Genomic DNA, 27,984 nt, shown 5'->3' with positions numbered 1-27,984 from the left:
ATGGGAGCACACTCACAAGCAGCGCACAAGGCAATCAAAACCTTAACGACAAAATGTCTGGTTTTTAGACGAAACACGTTGAACCAAGATACATTCAGCATGGCAAGACAGCCCGGGTCACAGTAGCAGCTGCTCTAGCCAGGTTCCCCTCCCTGTTCCACTGCAGGCTACAGCACAACAACAAATATTCACCTTCCTCTACAAATCTAAAACCACCTGGAATTTACTTATTTGCTTATTTAGATGAGACGTTCAATAACAGAGGAACATACCAGGAAGACCCAGCGAGACTGGCCCTGTCCAAGACAACAAAAACCACCACAGTACACCAGTTAACACATTATTGTTGTTAGTTAGGCGCAGTAACTTATTCGAATCTTGTCATTAAAATGGGATTAGCCAACCAGCAGAGAAAGCAGGAAATTGTTGCAACCACCCCAAAAAAAGAGCAGTAATAGTTTACAGTTAGTTTTTGAAACAGATTAAATAAACGAGTGTTAATCACTGAGTTGCAAGTTGGTGGATTTTGCTGCTTTCAGACAGAGCCTGGCTGCTAGTTGCTTTTAGTCTTTATGCCAAGCTAAACTAATCCGATTCTGAGAGTAGTTTGTTTCTTTTGGTACAAGACATTTCTAGTCTTCTTTTACTAACTCTTGACAAAAATAGAGACGCACATTTACCAAAATGTCAAACCCTTACTTTAAAACAGGCAGCAGTCAGGATGATTTTATATAAAAACAGTTTATTGATTCATCAACAACTGTCAACTGTACAATCCTCAGGGATGACGACACGTGTATGCTATCCAGTCTAATGTGTGTTTATGCAGAGACCAGTCCCGTCTATGAGAAGACTGTAGTGGAATATTATGAAATACTGAAGAAAGCAAACAGCATACCCTAAAAGTCAATTGTGGTTGTGGCTTTGCCTGCCACCATTATGAGTAACCATGTAGGTGTTGCACATCAGTCACAGAGAGTCAAACAAGAGAGGCAATAATGAACTCTTACAGACTGATGACTAAACTGCTGAGTGGAAAAATGAAGATTCATACAATAGTCGTGTTACCAGACTGAACTCAAGTCACAGCTGCTTCTCCATGAAACCCATCAGTCCCCCAGTAGATAATGATCCATTTTAATGTTACTGAGAGTAGCCAGTGTTCAGGGATAGGTCTTCGTTTCAAAAGCTGAATTTCTGCTCATCAGAGCAAAAGGGCAGAAGTAACTGGAAACCCTGATTTTTCTCCATCTTCCAGTCTGAAAAAAAGGACATTTCCAGAATTCTCCACTGCTAAAATCCATTGGACAAACGTCTGTGTTCTGTGTTACAGCAAATTGCGGGAAAAAAAGAAGCTGTTGTCAGGGAGGGGAAAAAAAATCCAAATTAGATATCCGAAAAGGTCATTCTGGACAACCCAAGTGAAAAAAAGCGGAGGAGGGGGAAAACTGAAATAGAATATCCTCTTACAAAGTCCTAATCTAATTTCCATCCCCAGAGGGAACAGAGAATCACGGAGAGAACAAGAAAGAACCATCACAAGCGTAACTGGACACCAAAATATAAATCTATAAAAGGCCTTTTATTACTCCATTATGTACACTTTTCACAGGACCTCCAAGGAGAAGCTCCAAATGAAGCGCCGCTTCTAGTTGTGTCATGGAACTTTATCTCCACATTAAAAAGGACGAATAAAAAAAGAAATATCCAACAAACAGAAAAACAGCAAGACATTATTTTCTTCTTAGTGCCTTGGGGCTCTGCACTCGCTGTACAAGTGAGGAAGGGCAGAGCCGAAGGACACGGCATCCAGGGCCACATGGGCACCGACGTCCATTTCAGTCTGGCACTGCCAAACCTCCTGCCCCCCCCCCCGGGGGCTGCAGGCAACATCCATGCTGTCTTTGTGAGGGAAGGTAGATGGAGTCTGTTGTTCCTGAGCATGAACATGCTCTGATCCAAAGAAGTCCGCTCTAGTAGATCACTTCATACACAGTGGCCTTCTTGTCACCAGAGCCGGTCACAATGTACTTGTCGTCCGTCGAGATGTCACAGCTCAGGACAGATGAGGACTCCTTGGACTGTTTAGAGAAAAGGAGATAAAGAATCAATTTATTCTTGGAGGGAGTTAACATGCTCAACTGCATTTGAAGTTAAATGGAGAAGATTAGCTGACTACAGGGCAAGATTAGATTGCAGTTACATCAAGTTCTGGCATGATGCCACTCAAAAATACTTCTTTGTCAGGTCAATAATTCAGGTTCGGTTTTCACTGATTGGAGAGTCCTGTCAGGCAGCGGTCGCTGTGCCCTTCCTCTCAGAGACAACGGTGCATACTTTTGGCCTGGCTGCAGACAGAGTGTATTGATCTACATACCTGGAATATGCTGGCGCCATAAGGAGTCCTCCAAGCATTCAACAGATTGTCCTTCCCAGTGCTTACAAACCATTTACCTGCAAAGAACAACAACAGTGCAATCAGGATTCCTTCAACTAAGAAACATGCTGGAAAATAAAAGCTGAATGAAGAGTTGCCAGGTTTGTAACAGTGACAACGCAAGAGACATCCTGAAATAAAGGCTCTGCACTGTTAGCACTAAATAAAAGGTCATTAAAAAGGTCAAGCTAAGGTCCCTGTGTGGTGACGTGCAGTCAGTTGACATCATCATCATGTGTTCTTACCACAGTAGGCAAACTTGAGAGAGAGGACGCAGCTCTCGTGCAGGTGGAGCTGATATTTGTCAGGCTTCGAGTGGTGGAGCACCTCCACGTTGCTGCTCTCCATTCCCACGGCGAGCCACTCTCCGGTCGGACAGTAGCCCAACGAGAAGATCTGGAAACAAGACGGAAAGAGACACCATTTAGGGCCGGGTGCGTCATGTGCCTGTATATACCTTTATAAACCAGTGCAATGATTGCATGTTTCTCCCTCTAGAGCCAAATTTCTTCATTTTCAAGACACATGAAACTGTCTGTGACTGTGACTAATGAAATACATCTATGGAGGCAGCTAACAGCCGTGTTCCCTAGACATTAACAACGATGAAAATAACGATGAAGAAGATTCAGACCCAGACCATGTGTCTATTGACCTGCTGAACAAGGCTCAGGTAGAGACAAGGGGAAAAACAAATGTATAAGCTATCAAATGTTTTGTTATTTCGTGTCTCTATCTGCCTCAGAGGTCAAGAAGGAACAGTTTTTGTAAACATTAACAATTCTTTGAGCTCTTCACAAAACCCTCAAGTCTTAGGTGGTTGTTTTCTGAGAGTTTTGAGTTCGTTTTTTATTTGGTTTTTTACTTGATGAGTTCATCTGTAGGTGTTTTCCATCTCCTTCATGCTGCTGATATTTGTCTGTGCTGTACCTGTGATGTGAAATCATGCTGCTGCAGCTGTCGCCCCTCCCTCAGATCCCAGGAGCGAACAGTGTTGTCGAGACCGCCTGTCCACAGCTTAGTGCCATCGTGGGATATGTCGATACAGCTAGCACCATCCGTATGACCTTGGAACTGCCTGCAATCAAAGTCAGACAGCATACACACATTTATTGACAGCCTCGTTTAAAATTACTCACACATAGCAGCAACCCTGTTGAGAGCCAAAGCCAACACAGACTGAATAAGTATTTTATTTCCCCACCTAACAAGAGTCTGGTTGTGCAGGTCCCAAACGGCGATGTTTCCATCACTGCAGCAGGAGAAGCAGACTTTGGCATCGGGGCTGATGGCCAAGGCGTAGCATGCCGGGGCTGAGGAGGTGAGCTCAGCCTTGATCCGGGGTGTTTGAGAGGCCAGATCCCAGATGGTCAATGTGCTGGCCTCGCCTCCAACAATCAATGTGCGACCATCAGGCAGTAGCTTACAGGAGCGGATGTAGTTATCCCTGTTCTGTTGCACAGAGGACAAAAACGAATCAATACGTGTTCAGGGCAGTGGAGCTACAGATGGATTTAGGAAGAAATCAGTGGGAGAGAGGATGGAAATTGTTCTGTCATAACAAACCAAACTGAGGGTTTTCTCCAAACTGGTCTGAACTGACTGGACAAGTTTTTAGTTTAATGCATTTACACATTTATTCGGTCAGTTAAACATTTCATGTATCATCTTTGGGGAAATAATTGTGTGATGTCTATACTTTTTTCCCTCAGTTCTTGCCAAAACATTCTTCTATTGAATACAAACACTAACTGTCCTCATGTAAAACAATAGCTTGTGTATAAAAACGGTTCATTCCCATTAGATACACTAAAAGAAGTAAGCGGAAAGGTGTTAAAAGTCAGAGGTGAGTCTGCAGCCTCCTCACCAGACAGTCCAGTTGGGACACAGGACTTTTGCTGCCGGGCTGGCTAATGTCCCAGATTTTGACGCAGCCTTTGCCACCAGTGTAGACGTGGCGTGTGGGGTTGCTGATAGTAACAGCGCACACCACCTCGCCGTGGCTCAGTGTGTTGATCTGACGGGCGTGGCGAGGAATACCGGGGCCAATCAGGGCATCAGGTGGGAAGGGCACAGGCTGCATCTGACCATCTGCGCTGACGTGGAAGGAGTAAGCCCTGCAGGAAAAGACAGAGACATGTTAATGTCTTAAATCTATACTGTGCTTTAAGATGTTTGAGATTAATACCTTTGGTGAGACACTTACGGTTTGCCTCCAGAAATGGATGTGAGGCTGGCTGGAAGGCCTGGTGCTCTCATGTGGGTGTGAGGATCAAACCCCTGAAACGCAACAACAACGATTTTAATAACACATTCTGGGTGATGGGTCAAATACAGCAATAAATGCATAAATGGGCAGAAAAGGATGTTACCATAGGGGAGCGTCCGTAGGCTGCAGCTGCTGCAGCACTCATCTGAGGCGAGATGTGCAGACCAGCATATACACTAGGACTGGTCAGACCTCCATTCATTTCATGATGGCCCATCATGGCAAAGGGGGTAGGGTAAGAGCCTGCGATGGACAGAGGGGTACGCAAAGCTGGTGCTGCTGCAGACAGAGACAGGAGAAGGATATTGGTATGTTGGCACAACAGTATATTGGAAGAGGGATGAAAAAAGATAATCTCAGTTGCTATGGGAGAAAGGAGAATGGTGCCAACCTAGAGCCTCCATGCCTGGGGGTTTGCCCAAGATGGGCCTGAGGCCGGGAGTGGAGCTGGTGCCCGGGGTGGGGGCATCGTTGCGGGGAGTGGGAGTGTTGGACTTGAGGCCAGGCGTGGAGGATTTGTCATTCTGCCGAGAGGGAACGAGAGAGCAAGAACATTCATAATCCCGGGAACCCAGGCACTGTGCAGACAATTTGAGAGCAAACTGAACTTAATCCAATCTAATTCTGACAACACTCATAGTCCTGTAGAGCCAAAAACTGCTATTTATTCCAAAACCTATTATGGCCACAATGGAGATGGGGCCGTTTTTTTATCCCCTTACCACTTTGGCTTTAATCTTTTAGTGAGGCAGAGGGAGAGAAAAAAATCCTGGAATAGTTAAATACATTGAGCTATTAACAGAGAAGACCTGACTGATCCTGATGCGGGACAATATTATCCCTGACGTTTAGTCATGCACTTAGAGCACTGACAGTCATTCCTAATCCACTGCAGGAAACGTCCTAGATTTATTTGCACATATCCCTTTGCTCGCTCTGCAATTTAAGCCCCTTTCTGTCCCAGTTAGTAACTCTCTTGGTGTCTTACATGACTGAGCTCCTTGGCCTTGGACGACGGGGTGCTTCCAGACGACGCCACTGATGCAGGGCTGTTGGGTGTGTCCTTCTTTGGAGGGCGGGGCTTATCAATGCCATTTTCAGGTGGGGAGTGCACCGGGCTGGCCCGCGGAGTGGTGGGGTCCTGGTGAAACACAGGGGGGGAAATTATTTCATATTTTTGCAAGGGTTTCATCTCACACCACATGTGTCATTTACTATTTCATGCTGCACTGCTTACCTCATTAGACACATCTACCACCAGGTCATCACTTTTCTCTCCGTCACTGTCCTGTAGAGTAGATAGGAACATTAGTCCCCTAAATAAATCTTTTTTAATGAAATCAATGAAATATGTCTGACTAGGGGAAAGCTTAAGGAACACTTAAGCCGTTTTCAGACTTGCACTCTGTAACACGTCCGCAAAAGTCCAATTGGAACTGGACTTTTTCCTGATGTTTGCCTTTAACAAATGAACAACGCAGCGGGAGATTCTCTGCTGTGAAGTGTTCACAACAACACAGAGACCTCCGGATGTTAAACTAAGGGCTGGTGCAGGAGGCAGGATGCAGCGTATTGGTTTAGTTGTTCTCAGTTTGGCATCTGTGGCGTGTTAGAAATGTCATCAACACGCCTTCTCACTCGTGGTGAAACATCCGGTGAATCTCCTGCTGTGCTCTCACATTGGCTTGGAGTTTGTTCTCTGGGCTGACTGGAGAAACTCAAGAGAAAGTCCAGAGACTCTCACTCGGCCATTTGTGCTCTCACATACAGCCCCTCGGGAGATTCTCCGGAGTTCAGTGCACGTCTGAAAGCATCTTGAGTGTATTTCTATAAACGTAGATAAGTTCCTTCAGTGTCTTACATATCTGCTCATGCTGTCCTTCTCGTCCACTTTGCGTTTCTTCGAGTCCAAACTGTAGTCAGAAGAGCTGCGGTGCTTCTCGCTGGCTGTGCGTAAGCTTTCCGATGGGGATATGGAGTTATTCTGCAAAGGGAAACCAAAACACTTTATTACCGTTTTGTCTTCCATCATAAAAAGAAAGCAGTGAGTCATTCATCCATTACAAATCCACACAGATCACCCTATGCCAATGCAAATACTAAAAACATGCCTCATTCACAAAACTAGGGATGCCGCAGACTCTTAAAATGCAGCTGCAGGCCTGTTCCTCGCGGTACCCTGACACCAGCCAAGCCCAACCTCACACACAAGCCTGTCCCTGGCCACGCAACAGAATGGGCCGTTATCTGAAGTGAAAGGGGAGGGGGCTTGTTTTCTGGGCAGGGCTCCCTCCTCCTCATAATCGACAACAAACAGCCTCACAGGGACATGAGCAGTGTGTTGTGGCTGAACAGAGGGCCTTTTCTCTGGAGTCAGTCAGGCTAAGCGTGAGAGAGAGAGGGGAGGAGAGACAGAGAAATAGAAGGGGTGACTGTATGTTGTGGGCATCGGGCATCAATTGCCGCAGCGTGCTTAGGAACCATGTCAGCTCAGGCTTTGAGCTCAGATAAAGAAAGAGAATCTATATCCTGCCAGTGGGCACGGCAGCGTGGGACTGACTGCTGCTTCTTCATGGAGCCTGCCTGCCCACACAAGCTGGGACAGCTCACTCCGGTCGCCAGCAAAATTGGAGGAACTAGGCAGGTGTCCAGCAGCTTTCACAGGAGTTTGCCATTTGCCTGCAACCTGCCAAGTCCTCCTGATTCCCCCCGTCCCCTTCCTCTGAGGACCAAAGCAACGACACGGACTATGTCAGCAGCAGCCCAGAGACGTGAACAATGGCCGATGGACTAGCAGTCTGGGCAAAGGGCCACTGTCTGCATAATGGCTGACTTTTAAAGAGATGCTTAGCGTGACTCATTAACCAAAGTCACCACTCTGCTATCAGATGACCTGGGACAAGAGCACAGAAACAAAACAGGCCTGCTAATCGCCCCAGGAGTTCCATTTCTTCAGACATGACTGCACCCATTCAGCCAGGCTGGCCTACAGAAACACAATCTCACCGGCCCATCACAAGCCATCAGAGATCGCAGCCATTCAAATCAAATGCTTTAGCAGCTCCAGCCAGACAGGGTGGAGAGGAAGAAAACAAAAACAATCCTCCATTTTTTTGGTCATAAATATTCATCACATGCCAGAGAGCAGAAAAAGCGAGTTGGTAAACAATGGAGACAGAAGAGGGGATAGAATAAATCCTTTAAGAAGGGGAAGTCCAAGTCTTCCTGCAAATGTGATGAAATTACAAGACTTCTAATCTCTCCAGCATGATACCAGTCATTTCCGTTCGGGATTAAACACACAGGATTTACATTTCAAACTACATTTTACTGACAGCAGATTACAACAAGGCACAGATTTCACAGTAACATGCAAAGCAAGAATTTTTACTTACATTAAATGTAAGTTAGTTCATTTTACAATGAATTAAAAACCAACAAGCCTTGCAAATAAAAATATATAAATACAGTTGTTGTTTTGGACACTCACCGCGTTCTCTGTATCGCAGACATTAAGATGGTGGCCGAGGTGATGATGAAACCAAGTGGAGCAAAAAGAAAAAACACTTCAGTTAGCGTATCATAACAGATGCTTCTGGTTGAACGTGTGAGAATCATCTGCAGGGCACATGGCCCTCTCTTATCACAGTGTGTTCGGCTGTTGAATAGCTTATACAGTCATGGGCTGGGAATGTACCAGCTCATTACCCAGACAGAATGTGAACAGACAGGATGTGCTGCACACCTAAGGGCCCTAGGATTCGGCTCTATAGAGTGAGAAGCACTCAGCACCAAATTGGCTTTTCCTTGTCGAACATCTATGTAACAATGTTAAAATGAATACACATTTCAATTCTTCTAAACAAACTGCTTTAGCCGCTAATGCCTAACTGGACAGTCATATGCCACGCAAGTTCAACTCCTCACCTCTGTGCTCCAGATCGTGATGGTTTTTCTCATCCTTCACGGGGAGGTGGGCTTGGCTGCCCAGAGCGCCAAGTGCAAGCAGTCCTGATCCAGCGCTCGTCACGGGCGGGAGGCCGGGCGGCTGCAGGCCCGAGGGGTGAGGTGGCATCTGGAGCGGAGGTCCGTGAGCGGCATGGGAGAGATGCTGGGCCTGAAGCTGCTGCTGCTGTAAGTAGACAGGGGAGACAACCAGAGAGAAACCGAGTGGGTCGGAGGGAATAAGCAAGGCGAAACCATACACTAAACATGAGGCTGATCAGTTAAACCCCACATGATATTAGCACATTCACACATCTATTACTGTCAGGATCAGACAGCAATCCCCTTCAGTGCTATTTCCATACCAGGCCAGGGTAGCATAAGCCCCGGATCTGTGCCGAGGAGAGTAGAAGTTGTGACTCACAATCGTCTGCTCAACACGTCTGAATGCATGAGGCGCAGGGCAGGAGCCGCTCAGTCACACAGCGTTAGCAGTGCACGATGAGTCAAAAGCAAAATGATGGGAATATTTGTCATTCTACATTTATGACAGAGAGAAAAATCTGATTCACCCACCGCTTCCCACAGAGGGAATATTTCACTTTGGGTATACTAGCGCATTTCATACTGCAGCACCACAGCCCTCCTCACTCCTCTGCCACCAGTGAGTTGAGCAATCCTCTTAAGGAACATGAAGCTGTGTGGGAATCTGTCAGCCTGTGGGCTAAACAACTACCTGTTTTTTTTAACGCTTCAAAACCACAGCCGACATCTATTCACTCCTCTCATATTCACATTCTTGGATTAACAGAACATGAATCATTTGCACACCCAAACTTAAAGAGACTGAGGGAACAGTAAGTGCTAGAAGCTGGCACGCCTTCGCTCTCACTCTGAGCATTCAAGTGTGTGAGTGTAAGTTTGTGCGTGGGTAAATCTGTGCGCGTGGGTGTAAGTGCGTGTTCATCTGGAAGGCTGCACGGGAGCCTGGACCAGGGGTCCCATGCTGGCACTCACTCAGCCCTCCAATATTCACCATCAATATTTGAAAGGCACAGGGAAATGGATGGGAGTTAAAAGGCACTCAGCATGGAAGTAAGCAGTTTAAAGCAAGGTTAAATAATACTTAGCTGAGACACCAATAAAAACATCAGCAATTTATTACTCGTCTACAAGCCCGCTGAATAATTCAGCTGCTGTTACAGCATGCACCTCCCGCCTTTTACAAGACGCACTTCCATCACTGACCATTTATGGAATATTAGGCCATTTTGGTCGTGGTAAATCACAGCAGTGCAACAATGGGGTGAATGTACCCAACGCATAGTTAAAAACACATCAACTCAGTGGGAATTTGCTAATAAATTTAGTTTTCAAAACAGATATTCACAAAAGGGCACATACTATAAAAATGAATTATATCTGGAGGGCATTTTTAATTGCATCTTGCTTTCTGCATTATGTACCCTGGGGGAAGAGGGGACTAGATTGGAATCTAGTATGGATTTTAACTTGCAACCTCATCCTTTGCTCCATAGGACAGATGTCAATCCAATTACAAAATATACCCAGGGCAGAGAGTGTGAGTGAGACCGGAGAGCGAGCGAGAAAGTGAGTGTGTTATAATATTGTGTCCATGAGGGAAATTAAGGAGCCAGTTCATTGGCAGGGGAGAGCCATCCTTGCTCATTGTGTTTAATGAGGCACTGATGGGTAATATGCATGGTTGATCAGCAAGAGCCCTCATTAGAGGGCCATAAATGAAGACAATAATAAATAAAGAAAGGAGTCTGGCCTATTTCCACTAATTTAATATTTCAAGATAAAGACCTACTCTTTGCCCCTTTTTTCTCTCAGACTGAGTGTAGCTAAAGGAAAAAATAAGACCCACACACAAAGGCAGAAATGAGCAGATGTATTAAAGTGGTCTCCAGTGTACTGACTAAACTATTGTGAAATACACAGTACTTGGGCAGGAGAAATGCCATGCAACAAGAACTTCAACCCCAGACGTGTCCATTAACGACAGTATGACATATCCAGATATTTGTGGATGTCACGGACCATGAGTGCAAGGTAGTCAGTTTGCTGGAAAGGAGGACAGAAAATCTTCAGGGCAATAGCTGCCCTAGATTCTTTTCGTTATTGTTCACTGAAATCGATGGGGTCACAAAGAAAATTATTTTTACTCATTGTTCAGCATCCATTTAAAACAAAGCCATACTGCAGTTTTATCCAGGTGGCCACTTGCAGGGTACTGTGGGCTTATCTGGATATATGTATGTGTTTTCCAGTCCAACAGGAAGCAGCACCAGTCAGCTTCATCTCGACATGAGCAGCTGCCCTAGTTGCATCCTATTAATGGCCCTCAGCCCCATCAATAAGGCATGCATCTGGATGCTGTCTGTCTGCCTGGCATGCTCTTTCACCCCACCTTGCTTTACAATATGCATGAGGATTTTGGCATGCCTACAGAGCTCCTCGATGAATAACGAATGGCAGGGTATTCGTAAAACATACAGTAGCTACATTTCCACCTCTGACACGAGCAAGCAGCATGACTTGGGAAGAGGCCGGAGTGTTTCATAAATCAGGGCCAGGTGCCAAACAATGCCACATAACTGGGATCAGGAAGTGGCGAGTCAGCCTTCTGTGCCGTCAAATAATCTAAAACATGTAGATGCTAATTTTTTAATTATAGATGAAGACCAACAAAGAGTCACGGTGAAAACATCACTGACACAGGCAGGAGCCACAAACCAAATTTTCTTTCTTAGGGAACAACTGCTCCTTGCAGCTGCTCTGCTTTGGTGAGAGTGTAATAAAGCATCTGTTTCAGTCCAGCAGATAAAACAAACAGCTCTCCAGCACCTATTGAATTCCACTATGTGCCGAAAGTCATCAAGTCAGCCTTCTGGGCAGGCCTCTTACGCATGCTAAAGACTCCGCAACATTCAACTGTAGTAATAAGATCACTGATGGCTGGAGCTTTGTATTGAGGGTGAAACCAATCACTTCTCTTTCAGTAGGACCGGGCGAGCGCCGCTGATCAATGAGGAGCAGGTGGTATTTGGAAGCCGTGGTGAACACCATACAGCTCGGTGCTGCAGTGTGCACAGAAAAGAGCACAGCAGCAGAGTTGAGACTGCTGACTGCTGTCTGTACTGTCTCAGCTCGCAGCAGCACTGGCTGCGTTCTGCTCACGCTCAGCCTTCTAATTCCCACAGCTATCCAGGTCAGCAGTGAGGGATGAGGCTCCTCGTTAAAACCTTAGCCAATTAAAGCAATACGTGCTGCGAAGGGGATCTCAAGAGCTCTCAGGCTCGCATTTATAAACACACAACGAGGCAGTGAAGATGCCACCGAGACCAGAGCTGGAAAAACAAACAGGCTCTTGAGGGCTACACTTGTTGTGTATATAGTATAAATTTATAGGTGAATATGGCACAAAACGAAAAAATGAAGACATTCGATTCAAGAAGAGGCAAATCTGCACGATAAAGCTGTTTCAGACATGAACTGCGGAGGATGTCGGCGCAATGGAGTCCGAACTTTCTCTGGAGTTCGCCTTTCACATGCAGCAGGAGATTCTCCGGTCAGACGCGTTCACAACAACAAATTAGTCTCTGGAGTGTTCAGGCAGGTGATGGCACACCATACAGAGGCAGCATGTAACATATCAATTCTGCCTCATATTGAAAATTCTCAAATCGTGTTTTCTTTCCAAGTTGAGGTCTTCATCATCTACATGTATGGCACCTCTTTTTCCATTTTTTTAGGTTTTGCGTCCGTCATCAACCCGCCCACTCACTCACTCACAGTGAATCTACTGAATAATCTCCTGCTGTTCTCTAAAATGGGCTCATGAATTTTTACCAGGGAGCTGGCAGGAAAAACTACAGAGAATGTCGGCAGCAACTGACCCCGACATTTGTGTGCAGATATCTCCTACGGACAATTCCAGGTGATTATCCGCAGGTCAGTGCATGTCTGAACGCGGCTTAACTTTAGCAGGTGAAGTACCGCATTATATCAACAAAATACTTGGAAGGCTTTTATGTGTAAAAATACAATGAACACCTATTGATTATATTATGTGCAGATTTGCCTATAAACAAGGTCAAATAAAGGAATAAAAAGGGGGTATACACACGGTGAGAGGCAGATTGGGAAGTCCACGTACCCCGATGATAGCATTCAGCTCAGTCATAGTCACCTGCTTTGCCCGCTCCACTGCCTGAGCAACCTGCTGTTGGTGCTGTGGGGAGACATTTACAAAAGATTATTGGGACAAGTTCACATCCATCACACGTCCACTTATTCCACTTATCTGTTACTTTCACACTTAATTTTCACAGCACTGTTGCAATTTTAAAAGCAACGACAAATGCCAAACACATTAATCCCAAACTGCTTAGCCGGAAACTGATTTGAGGTAGTATCTTCTGAATAAATGCAACAACAAGTATCTTAATTTGAGCATTAAACTGTGACATTGTTTGGGAGCCACATTGAAAACTCACCTCTTGAGACAGGAAAGGCATAATTTGAGCTAGAATTGCGTTGAGCCGTTTGGCAATCTCCGTCTGCAGAAAACAAAAGGGGAGCAAAAATGAGATGTTAAAGTATGCAACAGACAGTGACTTCATATAACCCCGCCTCTAATGTTTACACCGATTAAGTCAATTGCTGCGGCAATCAGAACTGCTTGACTCGACATCCTCTAAACAGCGTGATATTGACATTTGAAATATTTAAAACATTAGGAGAGCCCAGGGGGATGGAGCACAGCTGTGCTGAGAGTGCACTCCATGCTAAACGGATATGAGCAGGCAAAGTGCTGCTGAGTTGAGAGGATCCTCTCTCGCTCTGCCCTTCTTCCCCTCAATCTGCAACTGTGATGTCCTGCAGTTAACCTCCGAGTTAAACCACGAAACCACACCCCAGGAAGTGAGGCTCACTAACCAGACTGCGCTGTTTACTTACATGTGAAAGTGAAGGCAGCTTACATTAAGGGTTTTAACTGCAGATTGAGCAAAGATGAGAAACCATAATGACCTCCAGGGTAACACACCTCGACTCTAGGATCAATACCATTAGAAGAGAGCCTACCAGCCTGGAAATGTAAGGGGCGCAGAGCTGGAGCTCCGCCTTCCCAACGCTGAAGGCCAGGCACTGCAATCAGCTGCCCAGCGCACCACCCTGCCAACCTCCATCCATCCCCTCAACCCTCTCTCCATTCTTCTGCTTGTCTACCAACTGCCATGGCAACGGCTGCAGCCCTATCTTGCTGGGATCATTATGCAAATGGAACCTCTGCTTGACCGTAACAGGGTTTAAAATCATATTACGTGCTTGGAGGCAGGTCATTAAATTGAATTTTCAGCCTGTCGATCACATGAAAGTAGCCAATGAATAGTGGAAAAGTAAGAGCAGTGGGAGGAGGTGTGATCTGACCCCCTCTCCTGTAAAAACACTGCACAGCTAGCTTGCTCCGCTTCCTCCCTTCTTCCTCCCTTCTTCCTCTAGTTGGGAGACGAGACTCTCAGGTTCTAGCTCAGCACTGGGAGCAGACAAGTAACAGTGCCAAAGCTACATCATCTATGGAATTTATGAGCTGCAGTTCAACCCAGGGCCACTGCGGAACACAAACACATCACAGGGATTTTCTCCGATTTTTCATTTGGAGCTGCACACACAATGTACTTTGCAGACTGCCAGCTTATTTATTACACATGGCAGAAATGCCAGGCAGTTTTGGCAGCCAGACATATTACCTCTGAGCCGAGCCAGAGAGATTGGAGAGTAATGTCCAACAGAACGAGACCCGCTGACCCAAGCTGCAACACGGAGAGCCACTTAGCCGGGCAAGCCAGAAAGGACAAACAACCAGCTAAAGATGAACTATCAGATGAAACCACGTAAAGCCTGGGATCAGAGGCAATAATGTGAAACAAATATGTGGTAGCATGTGTTATGGAACAGTGCATGAGATAACACTGATTATAAATTGATTACTGTCTGCAGACAAGAAGGACCATGAACCCAAGTCTCCTGGGACACACAATAAATGGGACCTACAACCAATGAAGCAATGGGAGAGTTAGATAAAGGTTTTATGGGCATTAGTATTAATGCAATGTAGTAAGTGCTCTAGCAAGAGCTCAAGAAGGCCTTCAGAAATAGTTGAAAAGCTACTGATGTATAATCCATGTTTGTTGAGATAAGCCTTGTCAATAGCAGTCGAACATTTGACAGGATTTGTGAGAAGGCCTTGAGCGAAAAGTCCATTTCTCTGTAGCTTAGTGTCATGGTGACAGCTGGCTGGGAGAGGTCAGGAGGTGGCTGATCCACTGGGCCCTAAACAACTGGCAGCCTCCCCAGCCTCACAACATGTAAATACATGGAAAAGGCATCAACTCAGCTCACCACTGCTGTCAGAATAGATATAGTGCAGTGCCGCGAGGAGTTTTTTTGTTCCACTGGCAGATAAAAATGGGGCTGTTGCCACTTTAAGCAGATGACAGCTTGGCCCTTGAGAGGCCAGCTTTGCGCTGCTGCTACACAATTACAGGTACTCGGACCTGTGTAGCACCACTTTAAGAGCACTCTCAGGCTGGCTTGTCAATGCTGTGCAAAAAGGTATTCGCCTGCTGCTATCAGCAGCAGCGAAATGGAGTGGAGACACTGATGAGTATTAAATACAGAGGGAAAACAACTGGTGGCTCAGGTCACATGATCAATTTATAAACGATACTTGACGAGTCAGATTTAGAGGGCCTCCAATTTGTCCAAGATGACGACATCGCCCGTTTCCTGATTTTACAATTAGGATGAAAATTAAAACACGTACTAAGTGACGCTTGTTTCCACTTAAGTGAGATGTTGAAAAAGCCTCAGTCGCTCCAGGATTAATTTCTATTTGGCATTTGAGGTTATCAGTATTGATCTCACGGAAACCAATAGCCTGCCGGAAAGACTGCACGAGTCATTACAATGATTAACCTCATCAGCTGTCAAGAGATTGCTTCAATCTTAAGACAATAAACCAACAAAAACAGTAAACGTTAGCTTCATGCTAAATGTTAAAAAACTAAATATAAACACTCAATTCCAGTGCACTTCCACATCACAGCAGTGGTTGATATAACAAAGTAAATTTACTTTAGTAAGTAAGTACATTTTTTTCATGTATCTGTACTTTATATTCAGCTAATTTTTACTTCACTACATATATCAACAAATATCCATACTGTCTACTTTCGTACTTTTATTTAACTAAAATGTTGAGTTCTCCCTCCACCACTGCATGACGGGATATAAGCTTGATGGCAAGGAGAGCCACTTTTCACTGCATCTTTCCCTGCCGGCAGTCCGCTGGCTGACCATGTTAGCTGTGACCCTGGGATATGGCAGATAAGTTTGCTACTTAGCAAAAGCTCCCCACAGCCACGGCTCTCATGTCTGTGTTACAACTACAGGTAACAGCCAAATCTAACTGAGCCTCACCGACACCCGGGCCCATAAACCCTGTGCAGCTCTTGGAAACAAGCAGCAGATGATGGTGATTACTGGCTGACATCACGCGGCAGAAATTAGCCTTTTGCATCCACATACTGTCACGCCTGATAGACACGGATCAGATAACACTGCCACATCAGTCCATCTGAGCTGCGGCGGTGTGTGCATTCTGAAATCTGAATTATGTCCCTGCACAGTAATGAAAAAGGCACAGCAAGAGGAATGGATTTCCTCACTATGGAATAAATAACCTGGCAGGAAAATAATATGCCTGTGTGCATCCAATAATCTATCCTCACCCTGCATGTTAACCACTCCCCCATCTTCTCCTCCTCCCGTGCCCGAGCCTTGAGGTGGGGGAGCTGCAGTGACGGGCCCACACTGTTTGCTCACAAACACTCCGTTCAGCAGGTTAGGGCCCCACTGATGAATTATTCAAGCACTTCCATCAGCTCTGTTGAGGTTCCTGATAAAAGTCAGGCGCTAAAATGGATCAGTCGATTAACCTGTTTACACGGAGCTGGGCTGTTGCCCCTCCCCCAGCTCTATTCTTCAACTTGTCTCCAGCTCCCATCCCCCCCCCCTCTGGTTGGCGATAAGTGCCTGACATAAGCTATCAGAGCAGCCAGAGCCCTGACAGACATGTGGCAGTGTGACACAGGGCCTGGACACTGATGGATCACCCTCCCCGCACCAATCCACCATGCCCCTAATACTGTCGTTAACCAAGCTGGGCTGTCACAAGGCAGGGGACCGCCTCGCTGGTTTAAGAGCAGCGTGCATGGGAATCTCAGGATTACTCATTCATACAATCTTTATCTCTTTGAGCATCGGTCTGATTGATCTGTGGAGCAATCCCAGATAGGATCTTTTGATGGAGATAAGGGCATAATAAGGGACAAAGGGGCTTTTGCCCTGCTCTTGTAATTACTGTTCATTTAAAAAAAAAAAAAAAAAGCGGACCTATCAGCAATCCTCTCCTTTTAATCATGAAGTCAAAGGCCGAGCCTGCCAAAGTCTACCTTTAATCTTATCAAACGGCTGAGACAAATCCTGTCTTTACACCACTGGCAAACTTCAAAAAAGTTCTTAGGAATTATCCAAGTGGTGATACTGCCTTGTTTGTTCGCAGCAGTTCCACCTGTTCACAGCCTTTTACCGCTACTCTGCTCAGAACAGTTCACAGCCAGTGAGCAGCTCCTCCTGGGTCTCGTATCCCCTGACGCTGCGGAAAACCAACCAGCTGAAAAATATGAGGAGCATGAGGGTACCTACCTGTTTGTGCATCTCTATGTTGAGCCCGTACGACATCTCATAATACTGGAATGAAAACAAAGATGCAATTGTTATTTTAATAAAGTTGACATCAACAAACATGTTGTCCAAATGTTTCCTTTCTTAAACAAAAAATTTGGTTCAGTAGTAGCATTTATTTATTTTTAAACACAGTAAATGTAGCCACAAATCAATATTTTTATTGATCACTACACTGATTACATCATCCCAGGGTTTTAATACAATCCATCTCCTGTGAGCAGATGTGATAAACTACAATCAAACAAAACAGGAGTTCTTTGAGCAGCTGACAGCGAATATCCAATAAATCTATATTTTCTCTTTTTTTTTGTTTATTGCGTGGGCACAGAGAAGAAAGGGCCTGATTTATTGATCCCCATCTTAAGCTCTCCGATCTCCAGGATGTCTGTTTACTTAGCGTAACACGATTGCTCAACACTTGATATTTCAAGCCAGGTCAGTCTGTCTGGCTGAAATGTAATCCGTGGAGCCCACAAGTGGCAGCCAGGGCAGAAATGGCTTTCCAGTCAGCGTCTATTTGATGAGGCCAATGCATTATTCAGTCCATTAGCTTCTTCGAAAATTACTCTCAAACAAGAGAGCCATTCTGTCTGAGATCAGAGCCCCACAGCCGTGGCGTAACCTGACACCTGGTGCTGGCTGTGGGATACTTTCCTACATGTTTACCTAACCTCCTCCCTGTCAGGCTGACATGTTGTTTTCCTGTGAAAAGAATGTTTAACTTAAGCCTGCGTCTATTGGTTTAAGTCATCCCCAGTGTGTTTACCTGGGACAACAGAGCGCGCTGCCACGGAACAGCCTCCTGCGTCACGCCTGAGCTGAATTCCTGCATCATAGGCACACCTATGTTTTTTTAAACTGGTGATAAATTAAAAGGGATACTAATTAAGGTTTTCGCAGAAACTGTCTAAGACTTCTAGCAAAATAACCTGCAGCATGTTCCTGTGTCCTCCATTTTGTTTGCTGTGGTGCATTTTCCCACACACTGCTCTGGCCCTCCACCATCGGCTCACACCTAATTTATGGCCGTGCATATGTCTGAGCGTGTCTCCTAGGAGAATAATCAGATCAGCACACACAGGGGGCAACGCTGCAGTCGACCCTTGGAGATCAGGGGCGCGCTATAATGGAGCCGCAGCCCACAGCCGCCTGCCTGTCAGGAAGAGATCCCCCGTAACAACCAGCTACATCAAACCCCCCTCCCCTGGGGGCTTTCACAGGCCTGTACCTGACACTCAGCCCGCCCTTACTACCACACAGGTGATCACAATAGTCTGTCTCACTCCACCCCAACTAGATCTTCAACAAGCCTTGCAATTTGGAGCCATAATTGCTGCCTATTGTAACATAATCTTACCATGACATAGTGGCGTTGCATCTCCGTCTTCTCATTGGCCAGTTTGTCATACTCCACCTTGAGACTAAAATAGAAGGCAAGGTGTCAATTTCAGGCTTCTCTATCACTTCAATAACACACACACTTAACCACTTGACAGCCGTGTATGGAAGGGGAAAAAATGACATTTTTCCCGTTCATGCAGACGTCAACAACCAACTCGCCCTTTAATATTCAACAAAGAGTCAGGGCTGACTCCGTCTCTCTCTGGTGATGTTCTCTGTAATCAGTACCTGTGATATTGGGCTTGCAGGAACTGGAATTCATCTTTAATCCTGTCACAAGACTCTGCTACTGTGAACTTGAAGCCAGGCTGACCGGGCTGATGTGGAGGCTGTAAGAAGGATGTTAAAAGACACAAAAAAAAAAGAGAAGAGAAGAGAGAAATCACATCAGATGAGCCCAGCACCAGTGGGAGGACGTGTTCCTCATCTCAGCTCTCACATTAGACGCACTTTCAAGATCACATCTCTTCTGCAGTTAAGCGAGACATTCTGAGCAGGTGGGTCGGCCTCACACCTCCACAAGCTAATAACATGACACAGAAAGGCTTTCACTCGAACAGAATAATGTGAAACCCACTTTCAACCAAAAAAATGAATTGAAACCCACCACCTGTCTCCCTATATTCAGCAGTCATGTGTTAGTGCACGGCTGAGTAAACATCTCCAGGCGTGCAAAGCCATCTGCATCCATTTAACACTAAGTGCGTGTTCTGATGTAGGATAAACGCATCATAATATGACCATATAGAAATTTGATGAGCTGCATTATGAGGGTGGAGAAAATTGCTTGCATGGACAGGAGAGCACAGCCAGGAGCCATGTCAACAGCATCATGCACTGTCACATCAACATGTAAAGCTCATATAGTGAAGTATACAGAGGAAGGGCTTTTTCTCACCGGATGTCGGCCTTGTGGATACATCTTGGGGGGGAAATAAAAACCCTCTCCTTTGTTTATGTCTCCAGTGTGCAGGTCGTTTGGAGGAAAGATGGTTTTTCAGATGTGCTCAGAGAGAGGGGGTGGCGGGGGGCAGGGGAGGTCGAGCAAATCCTGTGTTGAAAAAAAATGACCCGGTTTAATAATAACATTGACGAAATATACAAACATAATAATATTAATAAAAAAAACACAGTTAATAAATAGTCCGAGCAACAAACTGGCTATTAATTATAAGGAGGAATTAAAAAAAGCTGTGTACTTGTTAGTCCTCGATGACCTTAAACCCAAGATCTAAATACAACAAAAAGAAAAGCTACACACAATTTAAACTGACGCAAACACACGCACAGAGGCTGCTACTTTTTCGACGCAGAATTGTGCGTTGGACCCGCTCCCCGTGTGACTCAGTCCTCCCCCGTCGCCCGAGCACAGCCCCCCGGGTGTACAGGACGTCCACGGGCCGGTCGGAGCCGCGCAGCGAGCGATGGAAAGCGGCTACATCCGCTCCCCCCTTCCCCCCCTCAAATAAAAAACACGCCGAAAAGAGAAATCAACAGCTACGTACCCGAGCGCGCTGAGCGTCCGTCCGACTTTTTCTTATTCCTGAAGAAGAAGGGAAGCAGCAGAGCAGGCTGTAATTCATGCATTTAATCCAACGTGAGCGAGCTGGATCCAGACAAGCATCCTCTCCCTCTCCGGAGCGCACCCGGGCCACACTGGGGGAGAGAAATGTTGGCGCGGTCGTGCTCGAATAAACTAGTTTCTACCTCCGAGGAGTGCGCGCCTCTCCGCCGCCGAATAATCCCGCAGAAAAGAGGAAGGAAAAATATGAAAATACGCCTCCGAAATCCTGTCTTCCGACTCGAGCGGGCTTGGTGGATTCTTTAAAAGCGTAACACGGTCCTCTCCACGATCTCGCGTTTCCCCCCCTCGGTCGTCCAGCTTTACTCCGGTTGCCACACACAGGCACAAGGCGAGGAAGGGGCCGAGCTGCCCGTGAAAGCGGCGCGATCCGTCCAATCGGATTACTGCGGAGGGAGCCCGCTCGCGTCTGCCAATCGGAGAGCGACGGCCCCCACGTGGGGCGCGAGGAGGCATGACATCATCCGCGCACGGATCCACAAGGCGGCGGCATCATCATCATCCTCATCACCCGTGTCCGACAACAACAACATGGATGTGCCGGTGGTGGTGTCTGAAATCTGACAAATCCCACATCCAAGCTTCATCTTTTATAAAGTTGATGTTATTGGGGGGGGCTGAGACCACCACCAGCGGGACGGGGGAGGGTGTGTGTGTGTTGCGTGGTTGTGCGTTTATGTGCAACCACCATACTTCATTTGTATCCCCATACAAGGAAGCAGGGGTGTGTGCGTGTTATTCTGTGCAACGTTGTCATAAAACGTGTAAAGAAACAATGATCGGGTTCAACTTCCCCTCGTCGCACCGTGAAGGACACGATGCTGACCAATCGATCGTCGATAGCCTCCGTGTTGACGCGACGTGAGCGACTCCACGTGTTTGTCTCTGTTCGAGTTTCTCGTGACCCCCCCTGCTCCTCCTCCTCCTCCCCCCCGGGATGCGTGTGCGGCGGCTGCACTGCGGGGACCGGGGGGAGAGCGGAGAGGAGACGATGGTCTTTGTCTGATACGAACATATGAACATCAGCCATGTCTGAGCCTCCTTCTCCAACTTCCGCCTCTCTGCCCCCACGTGGGACCACGCTGCGGCTTTAAGGCGCCTCGTCCAATGGCGGCGCGCCGCACTTACTCGCTGGTCTCCCATTGGCCCCGGCGCGTCGGGCCTGTCATTCACGCGGCGGCGTTGTCAATCAATACCACGCGGGGTCAAGCCCTGACAAATGCCTGTGCTCCTCGGTGCTCCTCCGCTGCTCCACCGCTCCAGAGCCGGGGATGGCTGCTTCATTAGCTGCGAATGGCTTTTTCTCTGCAGCTCAAACAATCTGTTACCACCGCGTGGTAATGAGAGCCTACATTAAACAAAGGGAGAAAGGAAGCAGGCAAACAGACGCACCATTACAACCTGGTGTTTCCCTCACATACGGACCCGAGCAGCGACAACACACCAGAAAGATCCTGTCTCCTAACACACGTGTTCCAACACTTCTATACACTCTGCGGCTCCAATAGTAAAACACGGACCTGGCATTAATGCTGTTGTAACCGTGGTTACGCTGCACATCATGTTTTGGGTTTAATATAACTAAATATATGTTCATTTAATTTTCATAAATATACTGTATACAATATTATATATATAAATATATTATATATATAAATATATATAATATTGTATACTGTTATGCATATAACCTTTTATTTACAGTTAGTTAGAAAGGAAGAAAGGGAAGCAGGCAAACACTTCAAACATTAGTTTCCTTTATAAGGACCTAAACAATTACAACACATAAGAAAGATCCTGTCTCAAATACAGTGGTCCTACACATCCTTGTGAAATCATCCTTTACCACTGCAATTTACTCAAGTACAGTTCTCTACAATCAGTTCTCTAGTGAAAGGATTATATTATGTACATATTCCCTGTATTTTTTTTTAATTATTTTGCTGGTTCATTCCGACTACCTGCTGCTGTTACAGGTGAGTTCCCCCGGTGTGGGATCAATGAAGTTTACTCTAATCTTTAATCACTACAATTATTGTGCAAATTTCATGTTTTTGATTGAGCTGTGTAATTCACAGTATATTTCAGTGATATACTTTAATGTGAGACATTTAAGTTGCTACTGAATGTCCCCTTAGGAGTTAATTGGTTTCCTACCTTCCAGTGTTTTACGTATTGGACAGGGAAGAGTGGAACTTGGTAGAATAGCCTCGTGCTAGAGTAGCTAGGCCTTCCTTAAAAATAACACGTACATGTACTTTATCGTGGAGACAACAAAAGCCCTTTGGATCACTGCTGTTTGATACCCTGTGAAATAAAAGAAAAGCAGCATCAGATGGCTAAAAATGACAGAATAATTATATAATCTCTACTTGATATAAATCACACATTCAAAGATGCTACATTAGCGAGAGAGGAGACATGCAAGAGTCTTTACACATGTTTCAAATGTAATCTTATACAAAACCAAACTTAATTATAGCCATGTCCATTAAGCATGATTGAATCAGGGACATACGTCTGGTCTGTGCAGGGCCTGTAGAGTATAAACAAGCTGACAAATATGCATAAATAAGATAATTTATTACAGCTTTGTAATAAAAAAGTCATTTTTAAATCATTAACATGATTTAATGCTGCAAACAGGGATCAGTATTTAGCAGGAAGTCATGTGTATCACTGCCATAATGGCCAGGCTCCAGAATATTTACAGGTATGTTACAGAAAGTATAACACTAGGCTCAGTTTAAGCTCAGTTCAAATTCGCAATGGCTCTTTTGGATATAAATCTTTTCAGTATGTAGATGCTTTAAACTGAAACAGCATCATTTTTATGGGAAACATTGTTTTTTTTTGCTTTGTAGGCCTTGTATGCTTTGTTTAGTGTTGTCGTTCCCATGCATATGTTTCATGTTGGATTAATATCAAGTTGTTCCCTCTCTTCTACCTGTTCCTGTGTTTGTGATTTTCTTTATTCTATATGTGGTTTTGTCTTATGATAAAAACAAATACCCAAACCAATTATCCGACTTAAATAAGCATCTCTGTTTCACACTGAGCGGAGCTGCATCTGTTTGGGAATGCTGAGGTCATTTTTGTCATGTTAAGGTCTGAGATTGCCCAGCAGTGGTCTTACTTGTCATTCTTGTCAGCCACCTCAAGGATGTGGGATAACTGTGTTATTTCCAAAAGTGCGGAGGCAGTCTGTGAGAAACTCAAGCACACACAAGAGCTGGCGGGCTAATCTCAGCCAGGCACCCCCTCATGCTTTTCAATGGAGAGTGCTTGGATTAAAGGCAACAAAAGACCAGGCCAAACCCCAGGAGGAGGAGGCCCTCCGCCCACCGAGACCCCCACACTGTTTATTTACACGGAAACCCCAGCCTCAGTGAAACTCCCACCCTCAGGCATTACACACTGGCCTATTTGCAGAGGTGGCTCTAATTCTTGACAGAGCAGGGATTGTCCTCACTCCTGCCACTTTGAACTGAGCAGCATCTTACTTTCCACATTTCTCACATATAGCAAGAAAACAAACATTCCACTTCTTCCAGAGAACAATTACTGTGAGGCCATATTGTCCCAAAGGATCTATCTGCATGCATTTCTTAGGCTGCGTCCACACTCACCTACTAAATTTTTCCATTTGAAAATGCATCAAATCTGCTACGGAGGCCAGGCATTCACACAACCCTGGAGTTTTAGAGCCGCTAAAAATAGTTCGGAAACGCTGCCGTACCCGCTTTAGTTTGCAAACTCAGGGACTGCGTTTTAGTCTGGTAGGACAGGAAGCAAATGTTTGATGAAAAAAAGATGATGTAGACACTCATATCTGCTTGCTGATTGGATCTTTTTGGTCATGACACAGTCTTCATTGATGCTTCCTATCACATGACCCCCTTCCTGAAGACAACAACTGGCACTGTGTAGAACGAAACATGGATCCTCAGTTACAAGCATTGTTGTCGGTTGTTGTGTAGTTAAATTCAACATTTTCCAATGATACGACTGCTTACACGTGATATACGTTTTCAGGTGTATAATGGACATGGATGAAAACATGATACCGAACCAAAAAGCTTGTGTCATTTTAGATTGAACATGCAGCTTCCAAACTAAAACATAGTATGAATGTAGCGTTAGGTCAAATTGGCATTACACTGGGGTGTACTGTTTGAAATCCTGGCTTTGCAGTGAGAAAACGAACCAAAGATATGGTGGAAGTATTTATCATGAACCTGTATTTGGGGATCATATGGCCTTGGCTCAGTAATGACTCGGGTATTTGTCTCTCTTGTGCAGCCTCACTTTCCTGTTCATGAAGCAGAAAATGAGGGCCCTGTTACTGCAAAGGCTGAGGTCTTTGTTGCCAATGACTTACACGTCACTGTGCTGGCATGCTGTTTGTATGGAGATGCACAGAGACGCAATGCACATTCACAAACTAACACACACAAACTGTGTATTGCAGGCACGTCATTCACAAGCGGTAGGCAGAAATCCGCAACACAACACAAACCAGAAATGCTTAAACACACACACACACACAGGCACCCACATTCCAGGCAACAAAGGACTCACAGTGTGCTGGAAAGATGAATTGCCGGCACTGTGTTATCAGGATGACTCATCAGACAGTAATCAATGAAAACAGGATGAAAGTCCTTATCAAAGGAGGAGAATGCAGACATGAAGTGTGTCTCAAAACAAAAAGAAGAGGAGGCTTTTGACACGTTTGGATGAGGAGGACATGGAGCCAATTGCTTCTCAATTAATATTCTAAGTTATCAGCAGTCCATCACTGATAGAAATAAACCCAGTTTAAAGCCATTAAGAACAAAACACAAAGCTTAGCCTGTATGTGATTTTGTTTTAAGATCAAGAATTGAGGAAACACGTGTGTAAATAAAGACGACACAACTTAAAACATTTACACTAAGAACTGACGTTCTTGTAAAATTACGTTTTTATTGGGGTTTAAACCCAGAAACAACATGTGCCAGCGGATGAAATATGACACAACATGGAATATAAACCTAAATTAATTACCTAATTAAAAGGTGCAGTGTGTAGGATATAAGGGATGTACCAGGTTCACTTACAGCTATGAATTATTGTGTATTCCTTAACCTAGAATGAGGCGTTTATGTCAACATCAAGGAGGTCCTTGTTCATGGAGTCTGCCACCAAGTGCTCCTCCATGTTTCTACGGCAGCCCACAATAGACAAACCAAACCCTGGTTCTAGAGAGGGACTTTGTGTTTTTATGTTAACTGCAGGCCACCATAGTTTCTAGTAGGTTGCAATAAACAACGCCACTGCTAGATGCCACTATATCCTACACACTAAACTTTAAAATGTAATTCTGATTGGGTACCACTTCTGACACACCCACCAAATGGTAAAACCTACCTGAAAAGACCGATTGCTCATCGTTTCCCAATGTTTTGTATGTCAATCTGCAAACCAGAGCAGAACCCTGTGCACCATCTTGAGATTGAAGGTGTTTCATTTGCTCATTGTTTTTTTTGATGAAAACTCTGTCTTACTGTCCATGTGTAATACTGACGTGAAAGCAAATTCAACAGACCTCTCCACACCAGCGGCAGCCATCTGCAAGAGTTAAAAACATGTGCTAGCTGATAGGTCTGGTTTCCAGGCTAATTACATGTACTATAAGCCCATCTGCCAAGCTCTTTAAACCCGCTGATGAAATCGACAGCACATTGTAAATAAACACAAAGTTTACATGTCATTTAAAAAGGCTCAGGTTAACAATAAAACTGTCCTTAGCATGAATCGACTGTAAACACATCCATGCTAGAGTAAACATGACGTCCTCAGCGTTCTATAAAAGTTTAGTGATATAAAGTTAAACTCGGGAATAATTCATCACACGTCTCTTCATGTTTACAATACACGTCCACACAGTTAAACAATGCTGATACAAGGTCTAAAATATGTTATACGTGTCACTGCTACACCAGCAGGAGTTAATGATAACAGCTGTTATACAAACACTTATATCTTCGGACAAAGTTGTTGTCTTGCTATGTTGTCGTTATTTTGTGGAACTGGAGGTTTTTTTCAGACATCTTATACATTCTATTTTCAGAGTCTGAAGTTGATTATTTTTCTCACGCTCTTCACGCTCCATAATCAAGAATCAGAATGACCACAGTGAGAGCTTCCTCAACATACCCCAGGAAATGCATAGCTGCATGATTTCTGCTTTGATAACAAAGTGCAGATTAAAGCTAGCCTATCCGCGGATTTGTTCTTCTCACTGGAGTTGTGCCATAGCCCAGCACACAAAGAAACTCTGCAAAAGAGTCCGCATTAAAGTGATCAGAGGATCAAGTGGTTCCAGTTGATTGAAAAGGCCTTGAGCTGCTCAACAAAGATTTTGTTACTCTGATTCAGTTTGCTAAATGGCTAATGTGATTAAAAAGATTCTTTGGGCCTAAATTCAGTTATGGCTGGTGATTACATTCACATGGCAGGGGAATGACTTCACATGACTGTCTCGAAAAAGAAAATATGTTGTCAAGGTAACAGCCCATGCACGGAAAAGCACAATTGCTCCTGAGGTCAGAGTCTGTGAATTGTTTGGCTGGGGTAGGGTGAATGTTATATTCACTTACATCAAACAGAGATATACCAGCGAACGGCAGGGCGAAACCTCAACAGCGAGAAGCAGCTTTATAGAAGTGAGCGCTAAGCTGCATTCATCACAGTGTAATGAATGGTAAACAGAGCCTGTTAACAAGCTGCATAATGACAATGTGAGCTGTGTAGTATCTCACAAATCTCCGTATGAGACCACAGACTTCTGTACTCATATACTGCATTTCACCTCTTCTGGCTCACTTAGGAGCATTTCATATTCCCGGGCACACAGTAATATAGCTCCGCTCCTCCATGCCAAATTGACTCCACAAGTGCTCCTATACCTGCTGACCGACACATGATTCCTTCACCCAGCAGCCAGCCTTTCTGCTCGCTCTGGAGGGGTACTTGATTCCATTATTAAGTTGAAAAAGAGAGACACAGCGCGGGGATAGTGGAGAGAATGGAAAAAAAAAAGAAAAAAGAGGAAGAAGCTCGACTGAGTAGAGAAGAATAATACAGAGCGGAGGAAGTTATCAGGGCAGGGGAGAGTGAGGCTGCCGTCTGACAGCAGATCAGAGAGCTCCTCCAGCTGGAACCCCTGCTCATGAGCCCAACCGCCCGGCAGAGCAGAGCCCAGCAGTCGACCGGGATGATGAGCTCCATACTGTAGCCTACAGGACAGGTCAGAGCAGCACCTAGACTGCAGCATATATCAACTCCACTTCACTTCACCACTGCTCCTCAAATATTCGAATCATTTATTGAGGCAATGGTGAAAAACTACATCTACTACTATGACTATACTGTATTAAAGAACAATTTTCTTACTTACTTCTGTATATGTACCTTATTCTAGTTTACTACTACTCCACTATATTGACAGGTTTAATCACATAGCAG

The 27,984-nt window shown here is 45.1% G+C and overlaps 1 protein-coding gene across 1 annotated transcript; it reads right to left on the bottom strand.

Moving 5' to 3' along the window:
• Window positions 1–722: 722 nt before the first annotated feature.
• On the bottom strand, window positions 723–20,823 carry tle3a (TLE family member 3, transcriptional corepressor a). The gene is made up of 20 exons (XM_053427059.1): window positions 20,396–20,823; window positions 19,789–19,941; window positions 19,119–19,219; window positions 18,847–18,910; window positions 17,448–17,492; window positions 13,175–13,237; window positions 12,835–12,909; window positions 8,634–8,838; window positions 6,568–6,728; window positions 5,944–5,994; window positions 5,695–5,847; window positions 5,098–5,230; window positions 4,810–4,985; window positions 4,644–4,717; window positions 4,305–4,554; window positions 3,642–3,889; window positions 3,368–3,515; window positions 2,683–2,833; window positions 2,378–2,454; window positions 723–2,081 (listed from the first exon to the last, which is right to left on the bottom strand). The coding sequence occupies exons 2-20, from the start codon at window positions 19,810–19,812 to the stop codon at window positions 1,974–1,976; spliced, it is 2,307 nt and encodes a 768-aa protein (XP_053283034.1). The 5' UTR covers window positions 19,813–19,941; window positions 20,396–20,823; the 3' UTR covers window positions 723–1,973.
• Window positions 20,824–27,984: the final 7,161 nt, after the last annotated feature.

Source organism: Pleuronectes platessa, chromosome 7, assembly GCF_947347685.1.
Source record: "Pleuronectes platessa chromosome 7, fPlePla1.1, whole genome shotgun sequence".
NCBI classification, from domain to species: domain Eukaryota; kingdom Metazoa; phylum Chordata; class Actinopteri; order Pleuronectiformes; family Pleuronectidae; genus Pleuronectes; species Pleuronectes platessa.
The sequence above is the reverse complement of the archived record's forward strand: the minus strand, read 5'-3'. Positions and strand labels throughout refer to the sequence as shown.